A 22,741-nucleotide genomic window follows, 5' to 3' on the forward strand; every position below is an offset into this window, starting at 1 on the left:
ATTGGCAACATTCACAATATTGCTTCATAACTGAGTTAAGATTATGTAGTCACAAGCCTTAGTAGAATAAAAATAAAAACCAAATGTGAAACAAACAAATAAAATACGTATCATCATTTGGTTAATATATTTACTGAGTCTAGCATGTCCCTGTAACAAAGCATTTGCACCGTAAAGCCTGTTGTAAACGTCATAAATCTTGTGGCTGAAAACATCACAAAGCTAATCAAAACTCAAAGTGAAATACTTTTCAAACAACAAAAATTAAATTGAAATGAGCATACACATTTTCAAAACTAAGACTAAATTGAAAATAAAACTTTGAAATGAAATTAATACTAAAAACAATAACAAAATATAAAACCATAATATCTGTGAACACCAACGACCCACCCACAGGATTACACAAGTTAGTCTATCCCAAGTGCCTGTCCCAAAACTACAGGCAATTGTAGCAAAATCATTTATGTGTAACTCAAGCCACATTTACGTATTTAAATCTCTGTAGAGATGTATTAAACAAACAGAGATTGGAGTATTTTGTATACATTTTTGTATCGCCTCAGGTTGCTTGGAACCTAAGCTGAGTAGGTACTAAAAAAAGTACCTGATACCAGGTACTACCACCTAATTACCACTTAATTAAATACTACCACCCTAAAAACTGAGTCGACTCAAGTCGAACCAAGCTGACTTGAGTAGGTACTGATGAAAAAGGACTAATCTATCTCGTATGTGGTGTCCCCCAAGGCTCAATACTTGGAATAATTATTTTGGTTTTTTTTTTTTTTTTTTTAACGTGTTACATGTTACTCTGGGCCATCTACGTCATAGTTTTAAAGGAATCTTCTACTACTGGTGATAATTTTGACCGGATTATTAAGTGATCATTCTGGGCTTATGTACAGTTGATGGCCCATTCAAGAGGCAAATGACAAAAATACCAGTATTGTATTTTCTTAAATTTTAGATATTGGAACTATATATCATCAAAACAAAGATAATTAAATAATTTTTTATCAGAACACTTACATAATTGGTATTATACAATAGTATGCATTTTACCTGCCCCTTTAGAAGGGAAGCCTTCTGAGGGCTTCCCATGATACACTGACTGTTTTGTCTTCACTGACCTTTGTCACGCACTATATGTACACCTATCTGCAATTAATCATTAATTCTTAATAATCTCTGGCTCTCTTCCACAGTATGTCTTCATCTCGTCTTCCTCCACTCACCCCAGGCAGTTGTAGCAGATGGCCACCCCTTCCTGAGCCTGGTTCTGACAGAGGCTTGTCCTGTTAATAGGGAGTCCCTAAGGGAGACTGTGGAGATTAAGTCCAAATGGATCATGTTCAGCACTTCCATTGCCAAAGCAGCTACACTGAGCTGCAGCTGCAAAGTGGTTGGTGCCTGTCGTGGTGGTAACCCCTGGAAAAGGATTTGCAGATTGCCTCAAAGAGATTCTGGTAAACTGTCAGGCTACTTAGGAGAAAGTGGTGCTCTACCTGCCCTGTGTGTCGTGTGGGTGGAGCGCTGCTTACTTTGACTGAGAACATTGTCAGGCGGTGGAATGAATACTTCGACGACCTCCTTAATCCCACTGGCAAGTCTTCCTCGTAGGAAACAGAGACTGGAGACGAGGGGGACAACTTGGCTGAGGTGAGGTCACTAAGGCAGGGGTTCTGCCACCAAGGCACTCCTTGGTGGCAGAACCCCTGGGGTGGATGAGGTTCACCCTGAGCTATTTTGGTTGACATGCCTCTACAAAATTGCAATGAAACATGAAGCGGTACCTCTGGATTGGCAGACCGGGGCGGTGGTTCACATCTTTAAGAAATGGGACTGGAAGTTGTGTTCAGGGATCACACTCCTAAGCCCCCCTGGGAAAGTCTATGCCAGGGTGCTGGAAAGGAGAGTTCGTCTGTTAGTCGAACCTTGGATAAAGGAGGAACAATGCAGTTTTTGTCCGGGTCGTGGAACACTGGACCAGCTCTTTATCCTGTCAAGAAAATTTGAGGGTGAATGGGAGTTTGCCCAACCAGTCTACATGTGTTTTGTGGACTTGCAGAAGCCATTCAACTGTGTCCCCCTGGGTGTACTGCGGGTTGCTCCGGGAGTATGGGGCCCATTGCTACGGGCCATTCGATCCTTATAGAACTGTTGCAAGAGTTTGTCCGCATAGCCGGCAATAAGTCAGACTCATTCCTCGTGCGTGATGGGCTCCGCCAGGGCTGCCCTTTGTACCAATTCTGTTTGTAATTTTTATGGACAGAATTTCTAGGCACAGCTAAGTGGTGGAAGGCTTTCACTTATGTGGTCTCAGAATCTTATCTCTGCTTTTCGCAGATGATGTGGTTCTGTTGGCCTCATTGGGTGATGGCCTCCAGCTTGCACTGGAATAGTTTGCAGCCGAGGGTGAAGCGGTGGGAATGACAATCAGCACCTAGAAATCTGATGCTCAAGAAGAAGAAGGGTGGAGTGCCCACTCAGGGACGAGTCCCTGCCCTAAGTGGAGGAGTTTAAGTATCTTGGGGTCTTGTTCACAAGTGACAGGAGAAGGGAGCAGGAGATCAACAGACCAATTGGTGCTGTGGCTGCAGTGATGCTGACACTGTACAGGTCCATAGTGGTGAAGATAGAGCTGAGTATAAAAGTGAAGCTCTCAATTTATCGGTCAATTTTTGTCTCTACCCTCATCTATGGTCACAAGCTTTGGGTAGTGTCTGAAGAACAACACTGCGAATACAAGCAGTGGAAAAAGCTTCCTCCGAAGGCTGGCTGGCCTCTCCCTTAGAGATAGGGCTAGAAGTTTGGTCATCCGGGAGGGGCTCAGAGTAGAGCTGCTGCTCCTTCACATCGAAAGGAGCCAGTTGAGGTGGTTCAGGCATTTGACAAGGATGCCTCCTGGGCACCTCCTGAGTGAGGTCTCCCGGGCATGTCCCACTGGGAGGAGGCCCTGAAGCAGACCCAGAAAATGCTGGAGAGGTTATATCTCTCAGCTGGCCTAGGAATGCCTTTGTGTCCCCCCGGACAAACTGGAGGAGGTGGCTTGGGAGAGGGAGGTGTGTAGCTTCTCATAGTAAAATTTATGGCACAGAGGTAACAAACTGTTTTCCCAAAATATACACAAGAGATATTTGGAAATTATAAAAGGTTAAAAAGACTTCTTTCCAGAATCCTCAAAGACTGTTCTGAATATTAGAATAAAAACATAGCCAGTTTAATAACCAGATAAATGTTATTGGTTAGCAACACTGTCTTTAAGAGAAAATGGTAGAGCCACAGACTGAGCCCAGAAGATCTGCCTATTCAATGGGCAGCATGGAGGGAACGGTTGTAAGGATGCATTTAATTGATGACTTAGTTTGAAGTGTAGCGGAGGGGGTGAATGAAACAACACACACAATTCTTTCATCACCATCTGCCTGGGGTCAGCATCCCATCACCTTCCCCAAAGATGAAGAGAAGACCAGCTTCCACACCCTCAGTTCCCTGCATCTTTTCTAGCTCTTGCCCTTTTGCCCCAGTGGCCCACGCAGTTCTCAAAGAACACTATGTACTAGATGGATGGATGTACACACAGCTGTGTAGCAGTGTTTAAAGAAAAAAAAAGGTGGATCATAGAAGTGACAGCATGACATCTTTGTTTCTTATTCTGATCATTGTCACTGTTTGCTTTCGGCCTAACAGAATCCAGGCTGCCATTATTCACATGGCTGGTCTTCATCAGTACAATAAACACGTAAATAAAAACAACCAACCAAACACAAAGATATATGTAAAACTCTTAGAAAAACAAACACCTGCTCTGCTGAGATGATCTGTTTTCTCACTTTGGGTAGAAGAAAATGACTGACGTACCCGGTTATTTCGTGTCGTCTACCGCCATCTTGTGTCCAAATTTTGATTGACACACACACACACACACACACACACACACACACACAGTCGTGCCATTTTATTGTCGCAAGAACGACAACGCGGCATTAAGAAAAGACAAAAAGATATGATAGCTTTTTTTGTCTCTTTTGTTTTTTAAATTCACTTTAACCTAAACAAAATCTAAAACCTCTAGATTACGGAAGAAAACGACAGCGTTACCTGAAAATAAAAATTTTCTTTCAGATTTTTGGGTTTGTCCATTTGGTAAGCTTCTTTTCAAATTATGTTACGCTCCTCACGCATATATTTTTGTTAGTTTTGTTGAGTTAGCTGAGCTACGAGTCTGTATTTAATTTGTCACCTTATTTGTCACTACCAATTTTTAATAATAATAATAATAATAATAATAATAATAATAATAATAATAATAATAATAATAATAATAATAATAGCAGAGAAGACGATAAAGAAAATCAAATCATTAAAACTAATTAAATGGGAGGCAAAGGCCATGACGTTCACCCGGAAGTAGATCTCGTATGGTAGAACGCGCCATGGCCACTGCAGTAGTTTCTCACACAGCCTGTTAGCCGGTGATAAGCATAGCACAGGTCAGTGTTTCCTTTTGACAAGATTGGGACAGTAAGCGACAGCTGAGGGAAACTGCTCATCATGAGAAGTGTGCTGATGGTAGCGGAGAAGCCGTCCTTGGCTCAGGCCATTGCCAAAATCCTTTCTAAAGGTGGGTACAGAGTAAAAGCTGTGTCGATCAGCACGCAGTGGAAGTATGGTGGAGCCGAAATGAAATTGATTAGCTTTGATCGGCTGACTTTTTGGCGTTTGATTGGTTTTTGTTTTGTTTTTGTTGTTTCTTTCTTTGTTTTTTCAGAATACAAGGATTTTTTAAATCTGGGCACTCAGCATATATAAGCCTGGCTGGCCTGCTTGTCTTAATTAGAGTAATCCAAATGATGATTCCAGTGTTGGACTTGTTGGTTTGTTTCCTGTGTTTGCCTGTACTGCTAAATGACATATTATATACAATAGTTAAAGCAGTACTCTCTTTTTTTAGACACTCTTAGACTGGATCTCGAATTAAACAAAAGTGTTGTGATAACAAGGCTGTCAAAACACTACACATGGACACAGAATTGACACCGTATAATATAAAGTGTCTCAGATTGCTTTAATGAGCTGTTAACAGGTGTGTAATAACTGATAACCTTTTCAGTGTCTTCTGGAAAACAAGCACAATGAGTGAAATGGGCTATTTCTCAGTAAAATTGATGTGAAAACTATACTTTGTCTAAACAGTGGATGTTGGTGAAGTTTTCCAGTGGCCCAAGTTGACCATAGCATGCTCTGTTGTGTTCAGCTGTGTCTGGAGATGGCACATATACATGCCACAGTGATGAGCTCAAACTCCAGAGAGTAGCTGGCTGAGGGGAAGCAGCTGGGGTTCTTTTTGAGGACTGGCATCCTCAGGGATACGGGGATGGTCTCTAAACCAAATTCACTGTCGAGTCCCCTGCAGGAGTGGCCGGTGTGGCAGCTGGCCTCATGGATGACCTGAGGCACCCGGTTCAAGTCGATGTTTTCCCTGGTGAGAGATGAAGAGTAGGCCTATACTGTGAATCTGGATTTGGGCTTATCTGGATTTTCTGTACTACAAAGGTGGTTCACTTCTTACTGAGGTAATTCACCATGGTAACTCATGCTGTGAATCTAACCTGCTCTGGAGCAGGTTAAATTCCAGATTAGAAATCACCACCTACTGGCCAATCAGTTCTCCAGAAAATAGCATCAGCATCCCTGGAAGAGTAGGAAGGTGTTAAGTTTTTTAACCTTGTCTAATGTCTTTGTTTCCCCATTGAGCATCAGTAACTCAGACTCACAGACATACGCATGCAACAGCTTTTTTGCAGCTTTTTTTTTTCATTTGTTATTCTTGAGTTTAGACATTTAAAATACGTAATTCCACTCTTCTAGTGATTTAAGGAATACCGGACTTCATTATTCATTCAGAAGTTTTCTGATGCTAAATTTTCTTTTGTCATTAATCAGCTTTTTCTAATTTAACTTTAAAGACGTTCAGGTACTTTCCAACTTTGAAACTTCTTCTGTGTGAACTTCAGCTTTCAACAGTTTTGCACTTTTGCTTTCAGGTGAATGATTCAATGTATTTCAGCTCATTCAAGATTTTTTAAACTAAATATTCAGCAATTATTACATTTCAGCTCAAACCATTCAGCTGTCAGCATTCACACTGCATTTTCTTCAGGAAATGCATTCTCTAGTTACACCTTGATCTGCAACAAACAAGAGGGATGTCCACGTCTCCCGTATTAGGCTGTGAGCCAGTGAGTTTTATTATTAAATGGATCGAGTTTAAAGATCCAGAGCTCTAATTTGTAGGGCTGCAGCTATCGGATATTCGAGTAATCTATCGATTATTCCATTGATTAATCACATAAGAATAACTTTTTTTTTGTTATTAATGAGCATTAATAAATATTCAAATTAGAAAAAAACACAGGTCTTTAAGAATGAACTACTCATTGGTTTCCATTTTTTTTTAAGAAACCATAATCTTAAATGTAAAAATATGTAAATAGTCTCAAGTACAGACAAAGGTCAAAGTCAAATAAAATAAAATATACAATATACTAAGGCATAAGAAATCTACCTTTACTCTGTCTTCTTGGAAGGCTTTCCGATGTTAATTGGAGGAATGTTGTTGTGCTGCTGAAAACAGATGTTATGGTGGTGTAGACATTTTTATTAATATTAATTACTGTCTAACCTAACAACCCTCAGCTCATGGCTCAGAGTGTAATGGCTCATTGGCTTGTGAAAAGTGTGGAGTTTTTAAAAATATATATATTTTAATTATAAAAATTAAGATATTTAATTAATACAATAGTTTGTATTATTTCACTTTCGATCTGAAAAATGTTACGAAAGCCTCAACTTCTGCAGACATACTGGAGATTTTTCTCTGTGTAAAACAAACAGAGAAACAAAAAGCTACAAAAGTTGCTTTTCTTCGCAAAGTTTGTGCTTTAATGAAGGACTCCCGCAGCTTTTTCTGCTAATTTGTAAAGTTCCAATATGGAGAGATGCTTTTTCTTAGTACTAGACTTAACACTGCTGGATAGACCCATCCCATTCAACATTCTCTCAGCCAAGCAGAATCAGCATAAGAGTTTGCGTTGCAGGTTCCAGCACTTACACGTAGCTCCAGGTCGCAATGCTGCGCTCGTTGATGCGGGTGGGCAGGTTGACCAGCTGGCTGTGGTAGTCCTGCAGGCTGTACGTGCAGAAAGATTCGTCCACACACTGGCTGCTCAGTGACAGGGCCACGCACTGATGAAGGGCCAGCAGACACAGCAGAAAGACACGCAGCTGCTGAACACACAGTCAGCGAGTTTATGTTTTGATGGATTGATGAGTTTCTAATCGGTGAACCCAGACACATCACCAAGGTTTCTATACCTTCTAAAGGTGGCAAATGTAATACTGGTCTCCTATGATGGGATAGTTTTTGACTTTAGACTTCCTGTCCTACTTTGTAAGTTTTGGCTTCTTACAATTATTAAAGATTTTAGCGGAAGCCACGCTCATATTTCTTAAGGAAAAATATTATACAGGTGTCAAATATTCTGTCACCTCTAAGTTAAAAAACACGCAGCGCTACTTTTGCCTTGACATAATTTTGGAAGTTGGTTTGAAGTAGATAAGGTCACCCTGTTCAGTTCATCAGGTGTGACTGGGTCCTTTATCTAATTTGTCCACAGAAGGTAAATGGGTCCCACACTGAGCCTTGTTCTGCCAGGAGTTGTTAAACTCCTGCCTGTTAAAAGATTTCCTCACCACCACTTCACTGTGCCTGTTCATGGTGGGTTGTTGTGGTTCTCTCTCTTACATTGTCTGGCTCTCAAGATTGATCACATACAGCGATGTTACAGGGTTGCTCTTTTCTTTTTTACTGACTTACTTTACTTGAACAACACTCCCTACATTATCAGAGACCCAGCTTTTAATTACTATTATATTAGGAAATCTGGCATAACCTCTTCCTATTGTACAAATTACTTATTCTGAGCTACTGGTAGATATTGCCAGTCAGGTGAATAACATTCCTGTACTGGTCTTTAAAAAATGGACTCACAGAAATGCTGTAGTGGGTTCAGCATACAAATGTTTTTCTTTTTGTAATAGATTCATACACTTAACTTGTGCAGTCAGGATATGCAGATATTTGAACACCGCTATAGATGTCTAATAAAGTAAGTATGTAGAAAATAGGGGTGGGATTTTAAAAATTGATTTTCTAATTCAAATCGATTTTAGTTTGAATAATGCAATATCGATTTTTAAATATAAATGTATTTTGCCAGAAACGCCAGAATCTCAGGTTAAACCTCACAAAACTATTTCAACAACCACCAAACGGCTAAAACAGCAATTGAGAGCAGGTAAACAGATGTAAACACAAAGCACAGCTCATTCATGTCTGCGGACATGCAGTGGGGTGCTGAAAGCTGACATCTCACACATTCAGAAGCTGCCAGTTTGAACCAGCAGCAAAAGAAGAGCAAAAGTACGCTTCATGTTTGAAAAACATTTTCACTGCTCTCTCACAGTGTGCTCAAGAGACCAGTTTACCATCAATAATCTCTGTTTTCTGCATTATTTGCTTGCTTTTTACGCACCAGTATACTGTTGATTGCACGCTGTCACCCGCCATTTTTTATTTTTTTTTCCCAAACCGACCTCCGATAAGAGAGCCTAATTTCTGCGGTTCAATACCAAAGAAATTTAAGCTTTTACAAAATATGCTTAGATTGCAAAACACTTGGCTATTTCTCTTATAAAACCTCTGTAACTTTGCTCTGATTTTCACTTCAGCAGCATTGGGTAATGTTCATATACTGACTTGTGGTTTTCTTCAGTTTTTTAACTACTGCAGAATCTTTTTAAGGGTTATCTGCTATAAAAGCCAGGCCAAGAAAATCTACTTTATTTTTTTCTGTGTTTTATCCTCAGTCACTTTGATAAAAAGGCATCTGCTGTGATGCTTGCACCTCTAAAGTCTTACAATTGTCAGCTTTGTTTTTATACATATATAAAAATATGGATATGTACTGATAAGTAATAAGAATTATAATATTTCTGACTGTCTGAGTCAAAATCAAATCAATTCAGTTATAGAAATCTGTGACGATATCCAGCTCTAATAGAAAATGAATGTTGTTTAATTTTACTAACCTGCAGATTGAATTAAATAGAGTTGAAAGATGTGAAAACATCCATAAATCTACTAGTGTGTTCCTTAAAGCCCATCTGAGTTTAACGTTGCTGTATGTCAGTCGGCATTACTAAAAACCAAAAAGGCAGCATACTTACCTGGAGCTGTTCCATGGCTTGACTGTTTGGCTGGAGTTAGGTGCAGTGGAGCTTCTTTGCCTTTCTTTGGTGGTCACTCTGTTCTTTGGCTTGGAGTCGATCTGTGAACTGTTTCTGGACCTACCTCTATATATGTGCCCTGTTCTTGGCTGGATTTCTGCTTGTGTGCATTGTTGATTGGGTTGTTCACCTCAAAGAGGCTGGGGTAGCTGTGTCTGTGTAGGGGGTGGGGAATATATTAGTTACTGTCATAATAGTTTGCGTACTGTCATTATAATTCAGCCTTGAGAGAGTCATTTTATTCATAAGGACATCAGCCTGTACCAGAAATTTCATGTAAGCAGGGAGAGGACGCTTGCTCACGACCACTTTGGCCTCGTGCTAATGGCTGCTTCTATGACTCATCAGCAATTAGACTACAGTATGAGAGAACAAAAAAGTGAAGTAACTTTTCTGTAAAGTTTTTGACCGTGATTCAGAAGTTCATTTTTAAATTGATTTCTAAATGTAAAATGCTCAGTAGAAAAAAAAAAAAGCAAAACAAGTCATTTATTAATTCAGTTCAGTTTTATTTATACAGCACCCAGTCACAACAACAGTCACCTCAAGGCACTTTATGTTGTAAGGTAGACCTTACACCATAAAGACCCCAAACTAATACATCAGGATGTCAAGAGGGTGGTTAGGGTGGTGCAAGATATGCATGAGGGCAGATTGGTGATTACATCAGAGAAGTGCTCTGAGCCACTTCTTGTTTGCAGTGATGATGGACAGACTGACAGATGAGCTCAGACAGAAGTGTCTGTGGACTGTGATGTTTGCAAACACGTTGTGATCTGTAGTGAGAGTAGGGAGCAGGTGGACAAGATCTTGGAGAGTTTGGAGGTATGGTCTTGAAATTCCTATACAGTCTGGAGTGAAGACCATACCTCCAAACTCTCCAAGCCCATAGAAGAAAACGGAATGCAGGGTCGTGGAGGACATGCAGAGAGTTGGTGTGACAGAGGAGGATGCTAGAGATAGGATGAGATGGGATCTCCATAAAAGGAGCAGCAAAATGAAGGTGTAGGTGTTGACCTGTCAATTAAAATTCATCTGCTGTTTGAGCTGTTAAATTTGTATTAAGGCTTCTGGTTTTTTAACATGAACATTGAAATGTTTTGAATGACCTTATCTGTTTGTAATTATAATAAGATAACCGTGTAGCCTTTTTCATGCCTAATTTGCTCTCCTTTTTCTTTAGGAAACTGTACAAGTCGCAAGGGGCTCAATGGCGCATGCTCAGTGCACGAATACACCGGCATTTTCCAGGGCCAAACTGTACACTTTAAGATGACTTCTGTTTGTGGGCATGTGATGAGTCTCGATTTTATTGGTGGGTATCCTCCATGTTAGGTCTTGCTCAGCCTTGATCTAAATTTTCACTGTTTTTTTTTTTCACCTCCTAATTTTACATGGGAGGAGTAATTAAAACAGATTATTAGGGACAGTTTTATAAAATAATACAGTTCAAAACGCCACAACTTATTGGTGTCAGATGATGAAGGGGTTATTTTCTGTGAAGCACCATTGTATAAAAAAAAAGTGTCAGTCATTGTATTGTAGTACACTGCAGTGATCAAGTGATATGAACTGTATGGCTGATATCGGTCCACAGCAATAGTGTAGTGAATGTGAAGGATGTTGCACTTTTTCTTTATTTTCCAGGGAAATATAACAACTGGGACAAAGTAGACCCTGCAGAACTCTTTAGTAAAGCTCCTACTGAAAAGAAGGAGGCCAACCCTAAACTCAATATGGTCAAGTTTCTTCAGGTAGGTTGACCCATTAATTGGCTTTACAATACATCGGTACTAGTTGTTATGTGATTTCTTATTTTAATCAGATTAGAGTCTGGACTTTGATTAGTCACTCCAAAACCTATTTGGCTTTTTTTTTTTTTTAGCTGTTCAGATGTAGACTTGCTGGTGTATTATTATGTTATCGATCTTGATGTAGTGTCTTTCCCTAATGTAAAGTGCCTTGAATGGTTTTGGATCATTGTCCTGCGGAATAACCCAACTGAGCAATACTTTTGAAGTTTTGGAGTTGGAGTTCAGTTGTAGGTTTTTTTCTATGTGTGGATAATAGCTCTCACCGTGGTTCACTTGAGTCCCAGAGCCTGAGAAATGACTTTGTTTCTGGGTGCCACAATACAAAAAACCCCATTATGTGTTGCTTTTTGAGATCTTTTAGCCTACTTGGTTTTATTTAAAAGATCTCTTGATTCAGTAGATCTGGCACTAATCAGGCTATCTGGCTAATCAAATTAAACTCAGCTTTCCAAAATGTAGTTAATCACATTTAATTCACTATCAACAAAGGGGCCAGGTATATTTGATAGATTTTGTTCCCTTAATAAATGAAATCATCATTTTAAAACTGCACTTTGTATTTATTTCAGGTTTTCTCTTTCTAATATAATTCTTTTGAAGATTTGAAACGTGTCACAGTTGCACAGCATACTAACAAATTTGGGAGGGTGCAAATATGTTTTCACTGCACTGCATTGTTAACCGTAAGTTTGTGGTATCATGTCAGGTTGAAGCCAGAGGCAGTGACTGTGTGGTTTTGTGGTTGGACTGTGACAAAGAAGGAGAGAACATATGTTTCGAGGTAATGCTGGTCACCACATCTGTTTCTTATTAGTACTCTCTATTAACATAAGGCTTTCAAACTTTTTGATAAAACTTATAGTTGTAGCTGTATCAGATGGCCTACAGTCATCCTTTAGTGACCTGGTACATGCTCAAGCTGCTGTCATTTAATTTTGTGTGCTCTTTCTAGTTTTGTCCTGTTCGTGTTCTTGATCTTTTTGTGCTGTTTGTTTCTGTGTTCTGCCTCACCTGTAATTCTCTTCAAGGTGCTGGATGCCATTCAGCCAGTGATGAATAAGGGAAGTGCCAGGAGTGTTTACCGTGCCAAATTCAGCTCCATTACTGACACTGACATCTGGAATGCTATGAACCGCCTTGGAGAGCCCAATCACAATGAAGCTCTGTCAGTAGATGCACGGCAAGAGCTGGATCTGCGTATTGGCTGTGCCTTCACCCGGTACACTGCTCTCTTCACCCACACACAGCTGTCTACTGATGTAGAAGGTTTCAAAATTACAATTCAAATAAATACCCTGGTGATACTGGAGCCTTATTGTCTCATCTCTCTATATACTGTACTGTATGTAGCAGAGATGACAATAAAGTTTACTTTGACTTTGACTTTGATTTCTCACGTAAGCTCAGAATTGTGTGATTAATCAAGCAGAAGAGGAAGGTTAGTTAAATACCACAATTTCAAACTGCACTAATTTAAAAAAAAAAAAAAAAAGGGGGTCCCAAACTCAAAATGCCACAGAGCACTGTTTTTGTGTGATTTCACCTCCATCCAAAGCTTAGTTCATCTGGTCAGAGGTTTATGAAATTCCAGAATCTTTGAAAACATGGTTGATTACAGCTGATCAAAGATATTTATACTGTTCATTTAAGGTTTTTTTCTTGACTAAACTAATTTTCAGGTTCCAAACAAAGTATTTTCAAGGGAAATATGGCAATCTAGACTCTTCGTTAATCTCCTTTGGTCCGTGCCAGACCCCAACACTTGGCTTCTGTGTGGAACGCCATGACAAGATCCAGTCCTTTAAACCAGAGACTTACTGGGTCATCCAGGCAAAGGTAAACCATGACCTCAGTTTCCTGCCACACTGTCAAAGATTCCTTTCTGCTGTGCGGTATTGACAGAAATGATGTGCTTTGTTCAGGTTTTTAAAGGAAAGGAGAGTCCACTGACACTGGACTGGAACAGAGTTAGGGTCTTTGACAGAGAGGTGGGTCAAATGTTTGTCAACCTGGCGAAAACATCCAGGGATGCGCAGGTGAGTGCAAAAACCAGACTTTGTGGTTTGTAGATAATATTTTTTTATTGTACATGTGCTGTCTGACATTATGAAGGTCATGATTATTATTCCGTTTCCTGTTTCACCAAATATTAAATTAACTACAAAGACAAACGTCTGCTTTATAAAACATTTTCCAGTCAATCTGAATTATAATAAATTTAGGTCAGCTTGCTTAAGCAGGTGTCTGCTCTCTCTCACAGGTTGAGTTGGTGAGTAAGAAGGAGAAGACCAAGCAGAGGCCTCAAGCCTTAAACACAGTGGAGATGTTGAGAGTGGCTAGTTCTGCCTTAGGTATTTACATATGTATATTTACATTTACAGCTATTTATATTTACTTTTTCATGAGCTGTCATTTCTCCTGAGCATACAAATACACTGAGGGGATGGGTTTGTGGTTTTTCATGAGTCATGGATAGGAAAAACAATAGTTTTTTTTTCTTGTTTTGGTTTGTTTAATCTTTATGAAGTTTGAACTAAGAATGTTAAGCTTGATTAGATGAAACTGACTCAAATATAATTGAACACGTTTGGTTCCCTGGTGATTCTAAATTGATACATGTGTTGATGCAGGATGTGTTTTATGGATATGTGGTGTAGTGTAAAGTATTTTGAGTGATCGGAATAGGATATCCTTGGTGTATCTACTAGGAGGCTGAGGGGTATCCACTATTTTTAGCTACTGTGTTACGCACCGTGAGTTAAATTGTAATCAAATGTGCTTTATAAATAAAACTGTTATTGCCAATCGCCGCTTTACACAGTGTCCCAACTTCTTCGGAATTCGGGTTGTGAATATGGCTGCTATAACACTGACAGTTGTTCTGATCTTTGATTATTATGTTTGCAAAAATAAAATGATACTGTCTTTATATTTGATCCTTGTACTTTTAATATTGTTTCAATGAAAGGTAAGGGTCATGTACTGGAAAACCCACCTTACACTTTATCCTTTGCGATCGAGAGGAACAGTCACTTACTGGAGAGTATCTTCTGTTCTATTCTTACCTTATATCTAAACTTATCATAAAAAGTCTTTTGAATGGAATTTATATTCACAGGAATGGACTCAGGTTTTCTATTGTTTTAATGTTTAATGAGTTTGACCATCACACCCATTACTTATGTGACATAAGATATCTCAATGCATTTCTCTGTTAGATGATGTATTTCTTTGTACTTATTATATGTGGCATGAAAGACTGCTGGGTGTGCCCTTGTGGCAGCACAGGTGAATGAGTCTGTTAGAGAAGATGCTCCACTGCCTGTCCAGTAAATGGTGCAGATGGTGATCTGGGTTATACATAGATGGATAAGAGTTTGTTTAGTGACAGCCTCTATGCCATAGTTTCAAGTGTGTCCAGTTTGCAGCCAATCACATCCAGCCTTCCTCATCGGTGTACTCTGTCTGCTGGAAGAAAAAATGTGAAAGAATTAAAGAGAAAAAGGATGTGATAAAGGATGTGATATTATGTTTCAGGCATGGGTCCCCAGCATACTATGCAGATTGCTGAGCGCCTATATACACAGGGCTACATCAGCTACCCACGTACCGAGACGACCCACTACCCAGCAAACTTCGACCTGAAGGGAACACTGAAGCAGCAGACCAACAACCCCTTCTGGGTAGAAGAGGTGAGTACATTCATTCAAGGCTGCTCATATGTGTATACATAAAGTGATTCATTCAATTCAGTTCAATTCAATTCTATTCACACAACCCCAAATCGCAACAACAGTCACATCAAGGCAATCCTACAGTAGTACAAAGAAAGAGCCACTTAGAAATTAATGTGATTGAAAATGATAAAAGGTTTTTTTAATTTTTCATCAGGTAAAAGCTCTGCTTTCAACTGGAATAAACCAACCCAGGAAGGGCACTGATGCTGGAGATCATCCACCTATTACTCCCATGTGTGCTGCCACGGAAGCAGAACTAGGTGAGCAATACAGGCAAATAACTGAACAATATCACCTCTTTTTATGATACACCTCTATTTATATAGGGCATGCCTTCAAGGAGCAATGAGCAATATTGTAGACATATTTTCTGTTAGTCAATCTAGGAAATGTTAGGTTAATAAAGAGTTTGAATATTCAAAGCCCTATATATAACATGTTAGGATGTCTGATGGTTATTATAGTTAAAATATTATTATAGTTAAAATAAAAAATATCCTTTGTTGTGGAATTTGTGAATTTGGTTTAAAAAAGCAATTTGTCACAAATTAATGATGGTTTGGGCATTTTTATTGAGGCGAGTCAACAGATTTCAAAAGCAACCTGTGCACAAAGCTTGTCATCATTTAGAAGCATTAGGTGCTCTAAAATCTCACAAATGATAGTAGTTGAAAACTTCACACAGTTGGCTGTAGTTCAGTTGATAGAGCAGATCACTTGCTAATCTTAAGTTTGGTGGTTTGACCCAGCCTGCATGCCCCAAGTTGCTCTCTGATGCATCTGACAGAGTATGAATGTGTGCATGTTTTGATAGAAAGCACTTAAAGAGTAGAAGAAAGTGCTTGTTTGAGTGGGTGAAATGTTGTATAAAAATGGCTTTGAATGCTCTGGGGGAGTGCTATATGTAAGAATCAGTCCATTTAACTTGAACTCTTAAATTCTCTCTAGCACAGGGGTGGGCAATTAATTTTCCCACAGGGCCACTGCATGACTAACTGGTAGATGGTAGCACCAATAAGATGAACTCAGTTCTTTTTACAAACTGTTACTATTAAGATTAGATGTTACAAATATTCAACAAAAATGAGCAACAGGCATAGTAAAATCAATAACTGTGTGAAAAAATGTCCTGAAAGTGGGTCAGCTATCCTTTAAAAAATTAATTAATTAAACAGGAATTTTTATTTTCAATATATACATACACACTATTCCCTACCTGCTAGCATATTAGACCCTGCTGTTATGTGATTGTCTCAGAGGCATCTTTGCACAGCCTGCACCTGGCATCTTGCTTGCTGTGGTAGACCCCAGCCTCTATCGACTTCGTGCTTCACTTTTAAGTTGTGCTGTATTGTGTACTGTGCTGCCACCATTAGTGCCTCTGTGTTTCAGTTTAGCTTTCTCCAGGTGTCAGTAGGATTTTTCAATATCAGCCACTTCTTCTGTCTGCCAGTGGTACATACCATGCAGGGGCCTGTCCGTCGATAATGGTTTCACTTCTTGCTCCTCTTCGTTCATTAGTCACCTCCTCTCCATGAATGCCTCCATCGATGCCAGGTGTGAATGACACATTGTCTTATTGACAATGGTCACAGCTGATCATGTGCTTGGTGAATACCACAGACAGCAGAAACCCAAGAATGAAGGGGAGCAATAAGAGAAACCATTATTGAAGGACAGGCCCCAGCGTGGCAGACAGAAGAAGCCAGTCTTGTTAATGATCTGGCTGAGGGGGTTCAAGGTTATGCAGAACAACAGTGGGGACAAGGCACCTCCTTGGTACATCCCGGACTTGGTGGTGACTTGTGCTATTGATTTGAAGTTGTCCCTGTTGAATCGCTGATGAATCTTAGGGTCCTGTTGATCTTGTATATTTCTAGGCATTCCAAGATCCATGTGGAAGGCACTGAGTCATAGGCTTTCTTGTAGTCAATCCAGGTAGTGCACAGGTTGGTCAGTCTGGTCTTACAGTCTCAGGCAACTGCTCTTTCTACCAGGAGCTGGTGTTTTGCCCCTCTGGTGTTTCCTTTCTGTGTCCTACTCACGTACTGAGCCATGTGCCTTTTCATCTTAGCCACCATGATGCTTGACAGGAGCTTCCATGTGGTACTGAAACAGGTATATTAAAGGACTCGTCCCATCCCAGTAACAAACTGTTTCAACTTCTGCAATGAGGCAGAAGGTTCCGCACCATGGGGGCAAAAATCACGAGACTCTAGTAGCTTCTGTCCTCTGGTCCTAAATCAGAATGTGCCCCCACTCCCCTCACAGTATCCATAAGTGACTGAAACAGGACCTTATATTGTATTCTTGTCACAGAACTTTCATGGTCATATTTCATATCGTATCTGATTCATTTTTATGTTACATGCTGCTAGACTGATCATGCTGCTTCACTACTGTGTATACTACTCTGGTCACTTGTTTTAATTGCACTGCTCTGTCAATACATTACTGTGCTAATATGGCACAAGACACACTATTCTAAAAAGTATTTGAAATTGAATAACCCAACATCTAACAGTGTGAAGTTATTACACTGTAGAATATTAGAATAGTACATCAATAACTATGTATACCCAAATGTGTTCTTTTCTTCCCACAGGAAGTGATGGCTGGCGGCTATATGAGTACATTACCCGGCATTTTATTGCCACTGTAAGTCAAGACTGCAAGTACCTACAAACCACTATAGAGTTCAGCATTGGCACAGAGGCTTTCTCATGTAGTGGAAGAACCCTTATATCACCAGGTAAACATAGATGATTGTTTTGCAGAATTTTGCAGTACTTACCTGCAGTAAACCATTGCATTGTATTAACATCATTGTTTGCTTAGTGTATGGAGTAATTGCTTGTGACTATGTAGCTGTCAAAGGTGCCTTATGACATCATAAACTTTGCTTATAGCCAGACTCTGTGATTGTATGCCCTTTTGGTGTAGACAAGATACAGACCACATGGTGGCACTATTCAGATGGAGTTTTTAGGATTTGACACCTGTCTATATTTTGTGGTTCTTCATAACTATTTTAGAATACAGCTGCAAATAATGTCAGTAGTGAGTCCTTAATCAGCTTTCTGAGTCCGTGAACGATGGCCTGACATTGTGCTTTAGAGCTGCTTGATTAAGAATTTACTGCTTCATTAAACATAGTCTCACCCATACTTCTTACCCAGATGCAGGAAAACAGGCCCAAACTGCAACAGTATTTCCCTTTCTTCCAACAAAATTTTTATCATTTAAACGTGCAGTCATGTGGAAGAAAAATTTACATGAGTCTATGCATCTCAGGCTTGAGTGTTCTTTTTGCAGAGCAGTACTTTGTTCCCCCATAGTCTAGTCGCTTTGCTGATATGATGAGTGACAAGAATCCTGCAGAAATGTTTTTTGTTAATGTTGTGTACACTTCCTTTAAACATGTCTTGGGAAGATCAAACCTTAATAGATCTTTACATTAAGAAAGGATCTATTTGTCTACTCCTCTGACTTGTATAACAATCAGATTATGGCTTAGATCTTCAGTGCAGAGTAGGGCTGGCAATATGGCCTAAAATCCATATCGCGGTATAATTTGAAGCATGTGCGGTAACGATATATATCGCGATATATTCTTTTCTTCTGTATAACGTATTTTCCACACTTTAAGGCACCAGAGATGGGCAGTAACACGTAACACGTTACTGTAATCTGATTACTTTTTTCAAGTAACGAGTAAAGTAAGGGATTACTTTTGCAAAAACGGTAATTAGATTACCGTTACTTCCCTGTAGGAACACTGCGTTACTTAAACCGTGATTTTTTTATTTATTTTTTTGCGAGAATGTCTCATGACAATGACGTAAGCGAGTGCGACGTTCGTGACAACAGCTGTGTGCAGATCAACAATGGATAATATATCGAGTGCGGGAGAGAGTATGAGCATGCAGCATTTAAAGCGTGGAAGTACTGACCTTATTTTGAGTTTGATTCCATAAAAAGTGACAAAAACATTTGCGTCCATTGTGCGTGGGAAGAAAACTTCTTTTTACAGCAAAAAAAACCCCTAAACAAGCACCGAGTGTGCAACGACGTAATGGGAAATTCACAGAGAAACTCGCGGATTCTTCAACTGACCACTGCGGCACACCTGCACCAGGGCAAACCTCCGCCAACCCCACTCCTGCTTTACAGGTGAAAATAGAGCAAAAGGACCGCTGAGTCTTTGATTTTATTTATTTTCTGCTGTGTTTTACTTGCATCTATTTGAAAGTGTAAACACAAAAAAATGTTGTCTGTGAAGGTTCTCAGTCATCCAGGTCATCGTAGTCAAAGGAGCTTGCAAAGAAAAGCGTCTGGACTTCTTTAAGTTGCGAGAAGCTAAAATCCTCTTTCGAGGATGCCAATGTTCACATTTTGGACAGAGAGGACAGATGGTTTGAAAGAGGAGTGAAAGAAGCCATCTATGTCCACTGTGAGCGACCATCTTTGAACAGAGGCGGGGGTTTACGACACCAACTCTCTGCCATCTATAATCCAGTTTTGAGATCCCTTCCCAGACGCCTTAACGCCCACTTACATCCTGGGCCAGCTGACCTCAGGAATTCGCATGATAAGATGGGGCCAGGTTTCACAATGAGCTCACCCGAAACTCTGGCTGATTGGGACTAGAGATGGCACAATACCACTTTTTTATGTCCGATACCGATATCATAAATTTGGATATCTGCCGATACCGATATGAATCCGATATAGTGTTTTTTTAATCAACAAAACTGTTTTTTAAATATCTTGCTGCATTTTGTATAAGTTCATACTCAAGTTTAAAACAACAACTACACCAAAGCTATTCTGTTATACCTGTATGCAAAAAAAAAAAATTCATAGTTCAGCAATACTGATCAATCTAATAAACTTAAACCTACACCATCCTCCCTATTCTGGTATTTTAAAGAGTACTTAGCATAAATATTAAGCAACCTAACTAATAGGGTTCCAACTCCCAGCAACAACAAAAATAAATAAATAAAAAATAGGGAACCACCCCTCACGCTCCACCTCATGATGCTTAATCGACGTAATCAACCTTAATTTGATGCAGTGTGAAAAAAAAAATACACAGAAATCAATTCTTTTTCAAGAAATATTAAATAGATTCAACATCTTTCTTCAACAAAATTGCAGACTGCACAGATGGTACCTTCCCAAAGGAAAAAGTACTATAGCTTACTAGGGTATATTAGACTTAACAGTTACTATATACAAGAATGGACTTCTATACATTTTACATCAGATTAAAACTTTGGGTGTAAGATTCAGATAAATATTAAATAATTAAAAGCTCGACATTTTAAATGAGAATAAGAAAGAAAAGTATGTCTTTGTGCCCCCTTTTCCCTGTTAATGCCCTATCGGCCCCCCTGGCTAAACTTTGCTAGATCCGCCCCTGCACAGTTACCAGCGTCAGCTGTAGAAAAAGATCCTGGAGTAGAAAGTAATAATAAATAAATTCTAACAACAGCTGATCAAGCTTAAACGTGCTGCTGTTGTTTAGTCGCTGGTTTCCTCTGTCTGGTGCAAAGTGGGCCAAAAGCAAACAAGAGACAAACAAGAGTCGCGACAGAAAAGCCGATCAGCTGATCATTAAGCAGTTTCATGATTGAAGTAGCAGCCGGAGAGCGAGAGGCAGTCGCTCGTTAAGCTTAACGCAGGAATGCTTTACAGACAGACATTCAGAGATGGACTTACACACTTGCTTTACTTCTCTCGGGGATAACTTTGTCGGAGATGAAATGCCGGGTTGCTAGCGAAGCTCCAAATGCTATCCAGACCACCGACAGGTCCCGCATGCCACAGCCGCTCTATCACGTGATGCATACTGCTCCGACGTGCTAACGTTCTGAGGTGAGTTACAGCGTGTTGCAAGTTTTGTGAGGTGCTTTCGTGATATTTAATGGATCGGATTACATTTTTTATTTTTCTCCGATATCCGATCCAGTAATTTAGGTCAGTATCGGACCGATACCGATACGTAATATCGGATCGGTCCATCTCTAATTGGGACCCACGCCCAGTTTCACACCTTGGCTCAGGCGATTAGAGGATCATCAGGGGGTCCTTTTCTCCCTCTGTGGGGGGGGGGTTACTCCCACTAGGTTTATATCTGGGACTCTCCACCATTTGACCTTAGAACTGAAGAAGCTTCTCGGATGAGAGGTGAAACATCTTCAAGCAACTTAAAGAAGTCCAGACGCTTTTCTTTGCAAGCTCCTTTGACAAAAAATTTTTATTTTATGTGCTGGAATGTGCAGAAAATAGGTTTAAATGTTAAACTAATTTCTTCAAGTCAGAGAATGGTGCATATAATTAAATTTTTCGCTTGATGCATAAAGTTAAAAGATTAAAACTGATAAAAACAAGTTTAAAAAAAAGAGACTTTTCCATTTGATTACATTTTGTATGATGGATTATGCAGAAAAAGTAGAATTGGGCTGAAAGATCTATCGCTTTATCACCTATTCAGGTTGTAAATCGGGTTTTTAAAAAGTGACTAAGTAATTAATTACTTTTGAAAATAAGTAATCAGTAAAGTAACGGGATTACTTTTTGGGGAAGTAATCAGTAATTAGTTACTGATTACTTTTTTCAAGTAACTTGACCAACACTGTAAGGCACACTTAAAATCCTTTAATTTTCTCAAAAATTGAGAGTGTGCCTTATGTATGAATTCTGGTTGTGCTTACTGACCTCGAATCGATTTTGGCGTGCAGAAATCTGTTAAAAAATGTTTTAGTACAACTTTGGTAAGCCGCATTGCTTGATGGATTGTCAGAGCATTACGGCTGCCGTAGTGAGGAGCTTCGCGGAGTAATCTGGGTCCAAAACTCCATCTCTTCAGGTCCCTAAGTCAAACGAACACTGAGAGTTAAACACGGTCTAAATTCTTTAATCTTTAATAAAATCATCAGCGTTGCTGCTTTACCAGGTGTAACAATTAAGTTTAACATCCATGCATCCATGAAAACAGAATTTATTAAATTTAACGGAGTTAGAAGTTAACAGGAAGTTAGCTCGCTAGTTTACAGCTAAACATAACATACCATGTTCTGACTGAGAGACTTTTGAAACTAGTTAAAACGTACAGCTCTGCTACCACTTCCGACATAAATGAAGACAGAAAACTAAACAGCAAGGGCGTTTGCAGGGTTACTGAAGTTGGACTGCCTGGTATATAATGTTGTGCTACGTGATTGCTAGTGACACAGCTATATTAGCATAATATTAGCACAGTGAAGCTGGAGGATGAACGCCAACTTTTTTTCCCACGTTAACATTTATTAACTTTTTTTCCTACTCAATAAATGTTAACGTGACGGATTCTGGTGGTCAGGGACAAATGCAATCGCATAGCAGGATGCTATACATGGGGCAAACTTCAGTCAGGAGAAGAACTGAGATTATTTATCCACAATACAAGGTTAGTTATTAATATACTGCAACAATATGGGAATAAAACAGCTGCGAGAGAATTCAACATTAATGAATCCATGTTACGGAAGTGGAGGAAGCACAGTTTTTAGCTTTCCCCATATTTCAAAAAGTGCTTCATCTCTTTGCTATGACTGTCCCCCGGCATAATTTGTAGATGATAGTGGTTGCTACAACTACTGTTTTGGTCGGAAGCATCGCAGCTGTAGCAGCTTGATGACATCATCATCATGCGCTATCGCGGTACCGATATCGTTGGCCAAATTTATATCGTTTCTATCGTATATCGTTTATATCACCCACCCGTAGTGAAGAGATTTGTGAACATTAAAGAATTACCACGCCTGCAGCAAGCTAATCCTTGCTAAA

At 39.6% G+C, this 22,741-nt stretch overlaps 2 protein-coding genes across 3 annotated transcripts in view; one reads left to right on the top strand and one right to left on the bottom strand.

Moving 5' to 3' along the window:
- The first annotated feature begins 4,425 nt into the window (after window positions 1-4,425).
- The window catches only part of top3b (DNA topoisomerase III beta), a 28,526-nt gene continuing 10,210 nt past the window's right edge, over window positions 4,426-22,741 (top strand). The window contains exons 1-11 of the mRNA XM_085293671.1: window positions 4,426-4,627; window positions 10,538-10,669; window positions 11,002-11,108; window positions 11,875-11,949; window positions 12,197-12,387; window positions 12,848-13,004; window positions 13,091-13,204; window positions 13,429-13,519; window positions 14,706-14,860; window positions 15,060-15,165; window positions 17,511-17,657. Coding sequence (XP_085149797.1) covers window positions 4,558-4,627; window positions 10,538-10,669; window positions 11,002-11,108; window positions 11,875-11,949; window positions 12,197-12,387; window positions 12,848-13,004; window positions 13,091-13,204; window positions 13,429-13,519; window positions 14,706-14,860; window positions 15,060-15,165; window positions 17,511-17,657 — 1,345 coding nt within the window. The 5' untranslated portion in view covers window positions 4,426-4,557. The remainder of the gene's footprint in view (window positions 4,628-10,537; window positions 10,670-11,001; window positions 11,109-11,874; window positions 11,950-12,196; window positions 12,388-12,847; window positions 13,005-13,090; window positions 13,205-13,428; window positions 13,520-14,705; window positions 14,861-15,059; window positions 15,166-17,510; window positions 17,658-22,741) is intronic.
- Window positions 5,061-9,441, bottom strand: LOC146562163 (uncharacterized). 2 transcript variants are annotated; one of them, XM_085293674.1, is made up of 3 exons: window positions 9,295-9,441; window positions 7,118-7,290; window positions 5,061-5,485 (listed from the first exon to the last, which is right to left on the bottom strand). In XM_085293674.1, the coding sequence occupies exons 1-3, from the start codon at window positions 9,307-9,309 to the stop codon at window positions 5,257-5,259; spliced, it is 417 nt and encodes a 138-aa protein (XP_085149800.1). In that variant the 5' UTR covers window positions 9,310-9,441; the 3' UTR covers window positions 5,061-5,256. The 2 variants fall into 2 exon arrangements, with proteins under 2 accessions (XP_085149800.1, XP_085149799.1); XM_085293673.1 differs by having other exon boundaries at window positions 7,118-7,293; window positions 9,295-9,430.

This window comes from Mchenga conophoros, linkage group LG12 (genome assembly GCF_057382185.1).
Source record: "Mchenga conophoros isolate Kocher_MC1m ecotype Shallow Benthic linkage group LG12, M_conophoros_male_GT1.1, whole genome shotgun sequence".
NCBI classification, from domain to species: Eukaryota; Metazoa; Chordata; class Actinopteri; order Cichliformes; family Cichlidae; genus Mchenga; species Mchenga conophoros.

Coding starts and splice junctions, on each gene's coding strand:
- LOC146562163 (XM_085293673.1), bottom strand. Junction 5,486..7,117: donor ATTGCGACCTGGAGCTACGT/GTAAGTGCTGGA, acceptor ATCTCTCACCAG/GGAAAACATCGACTTGAACC.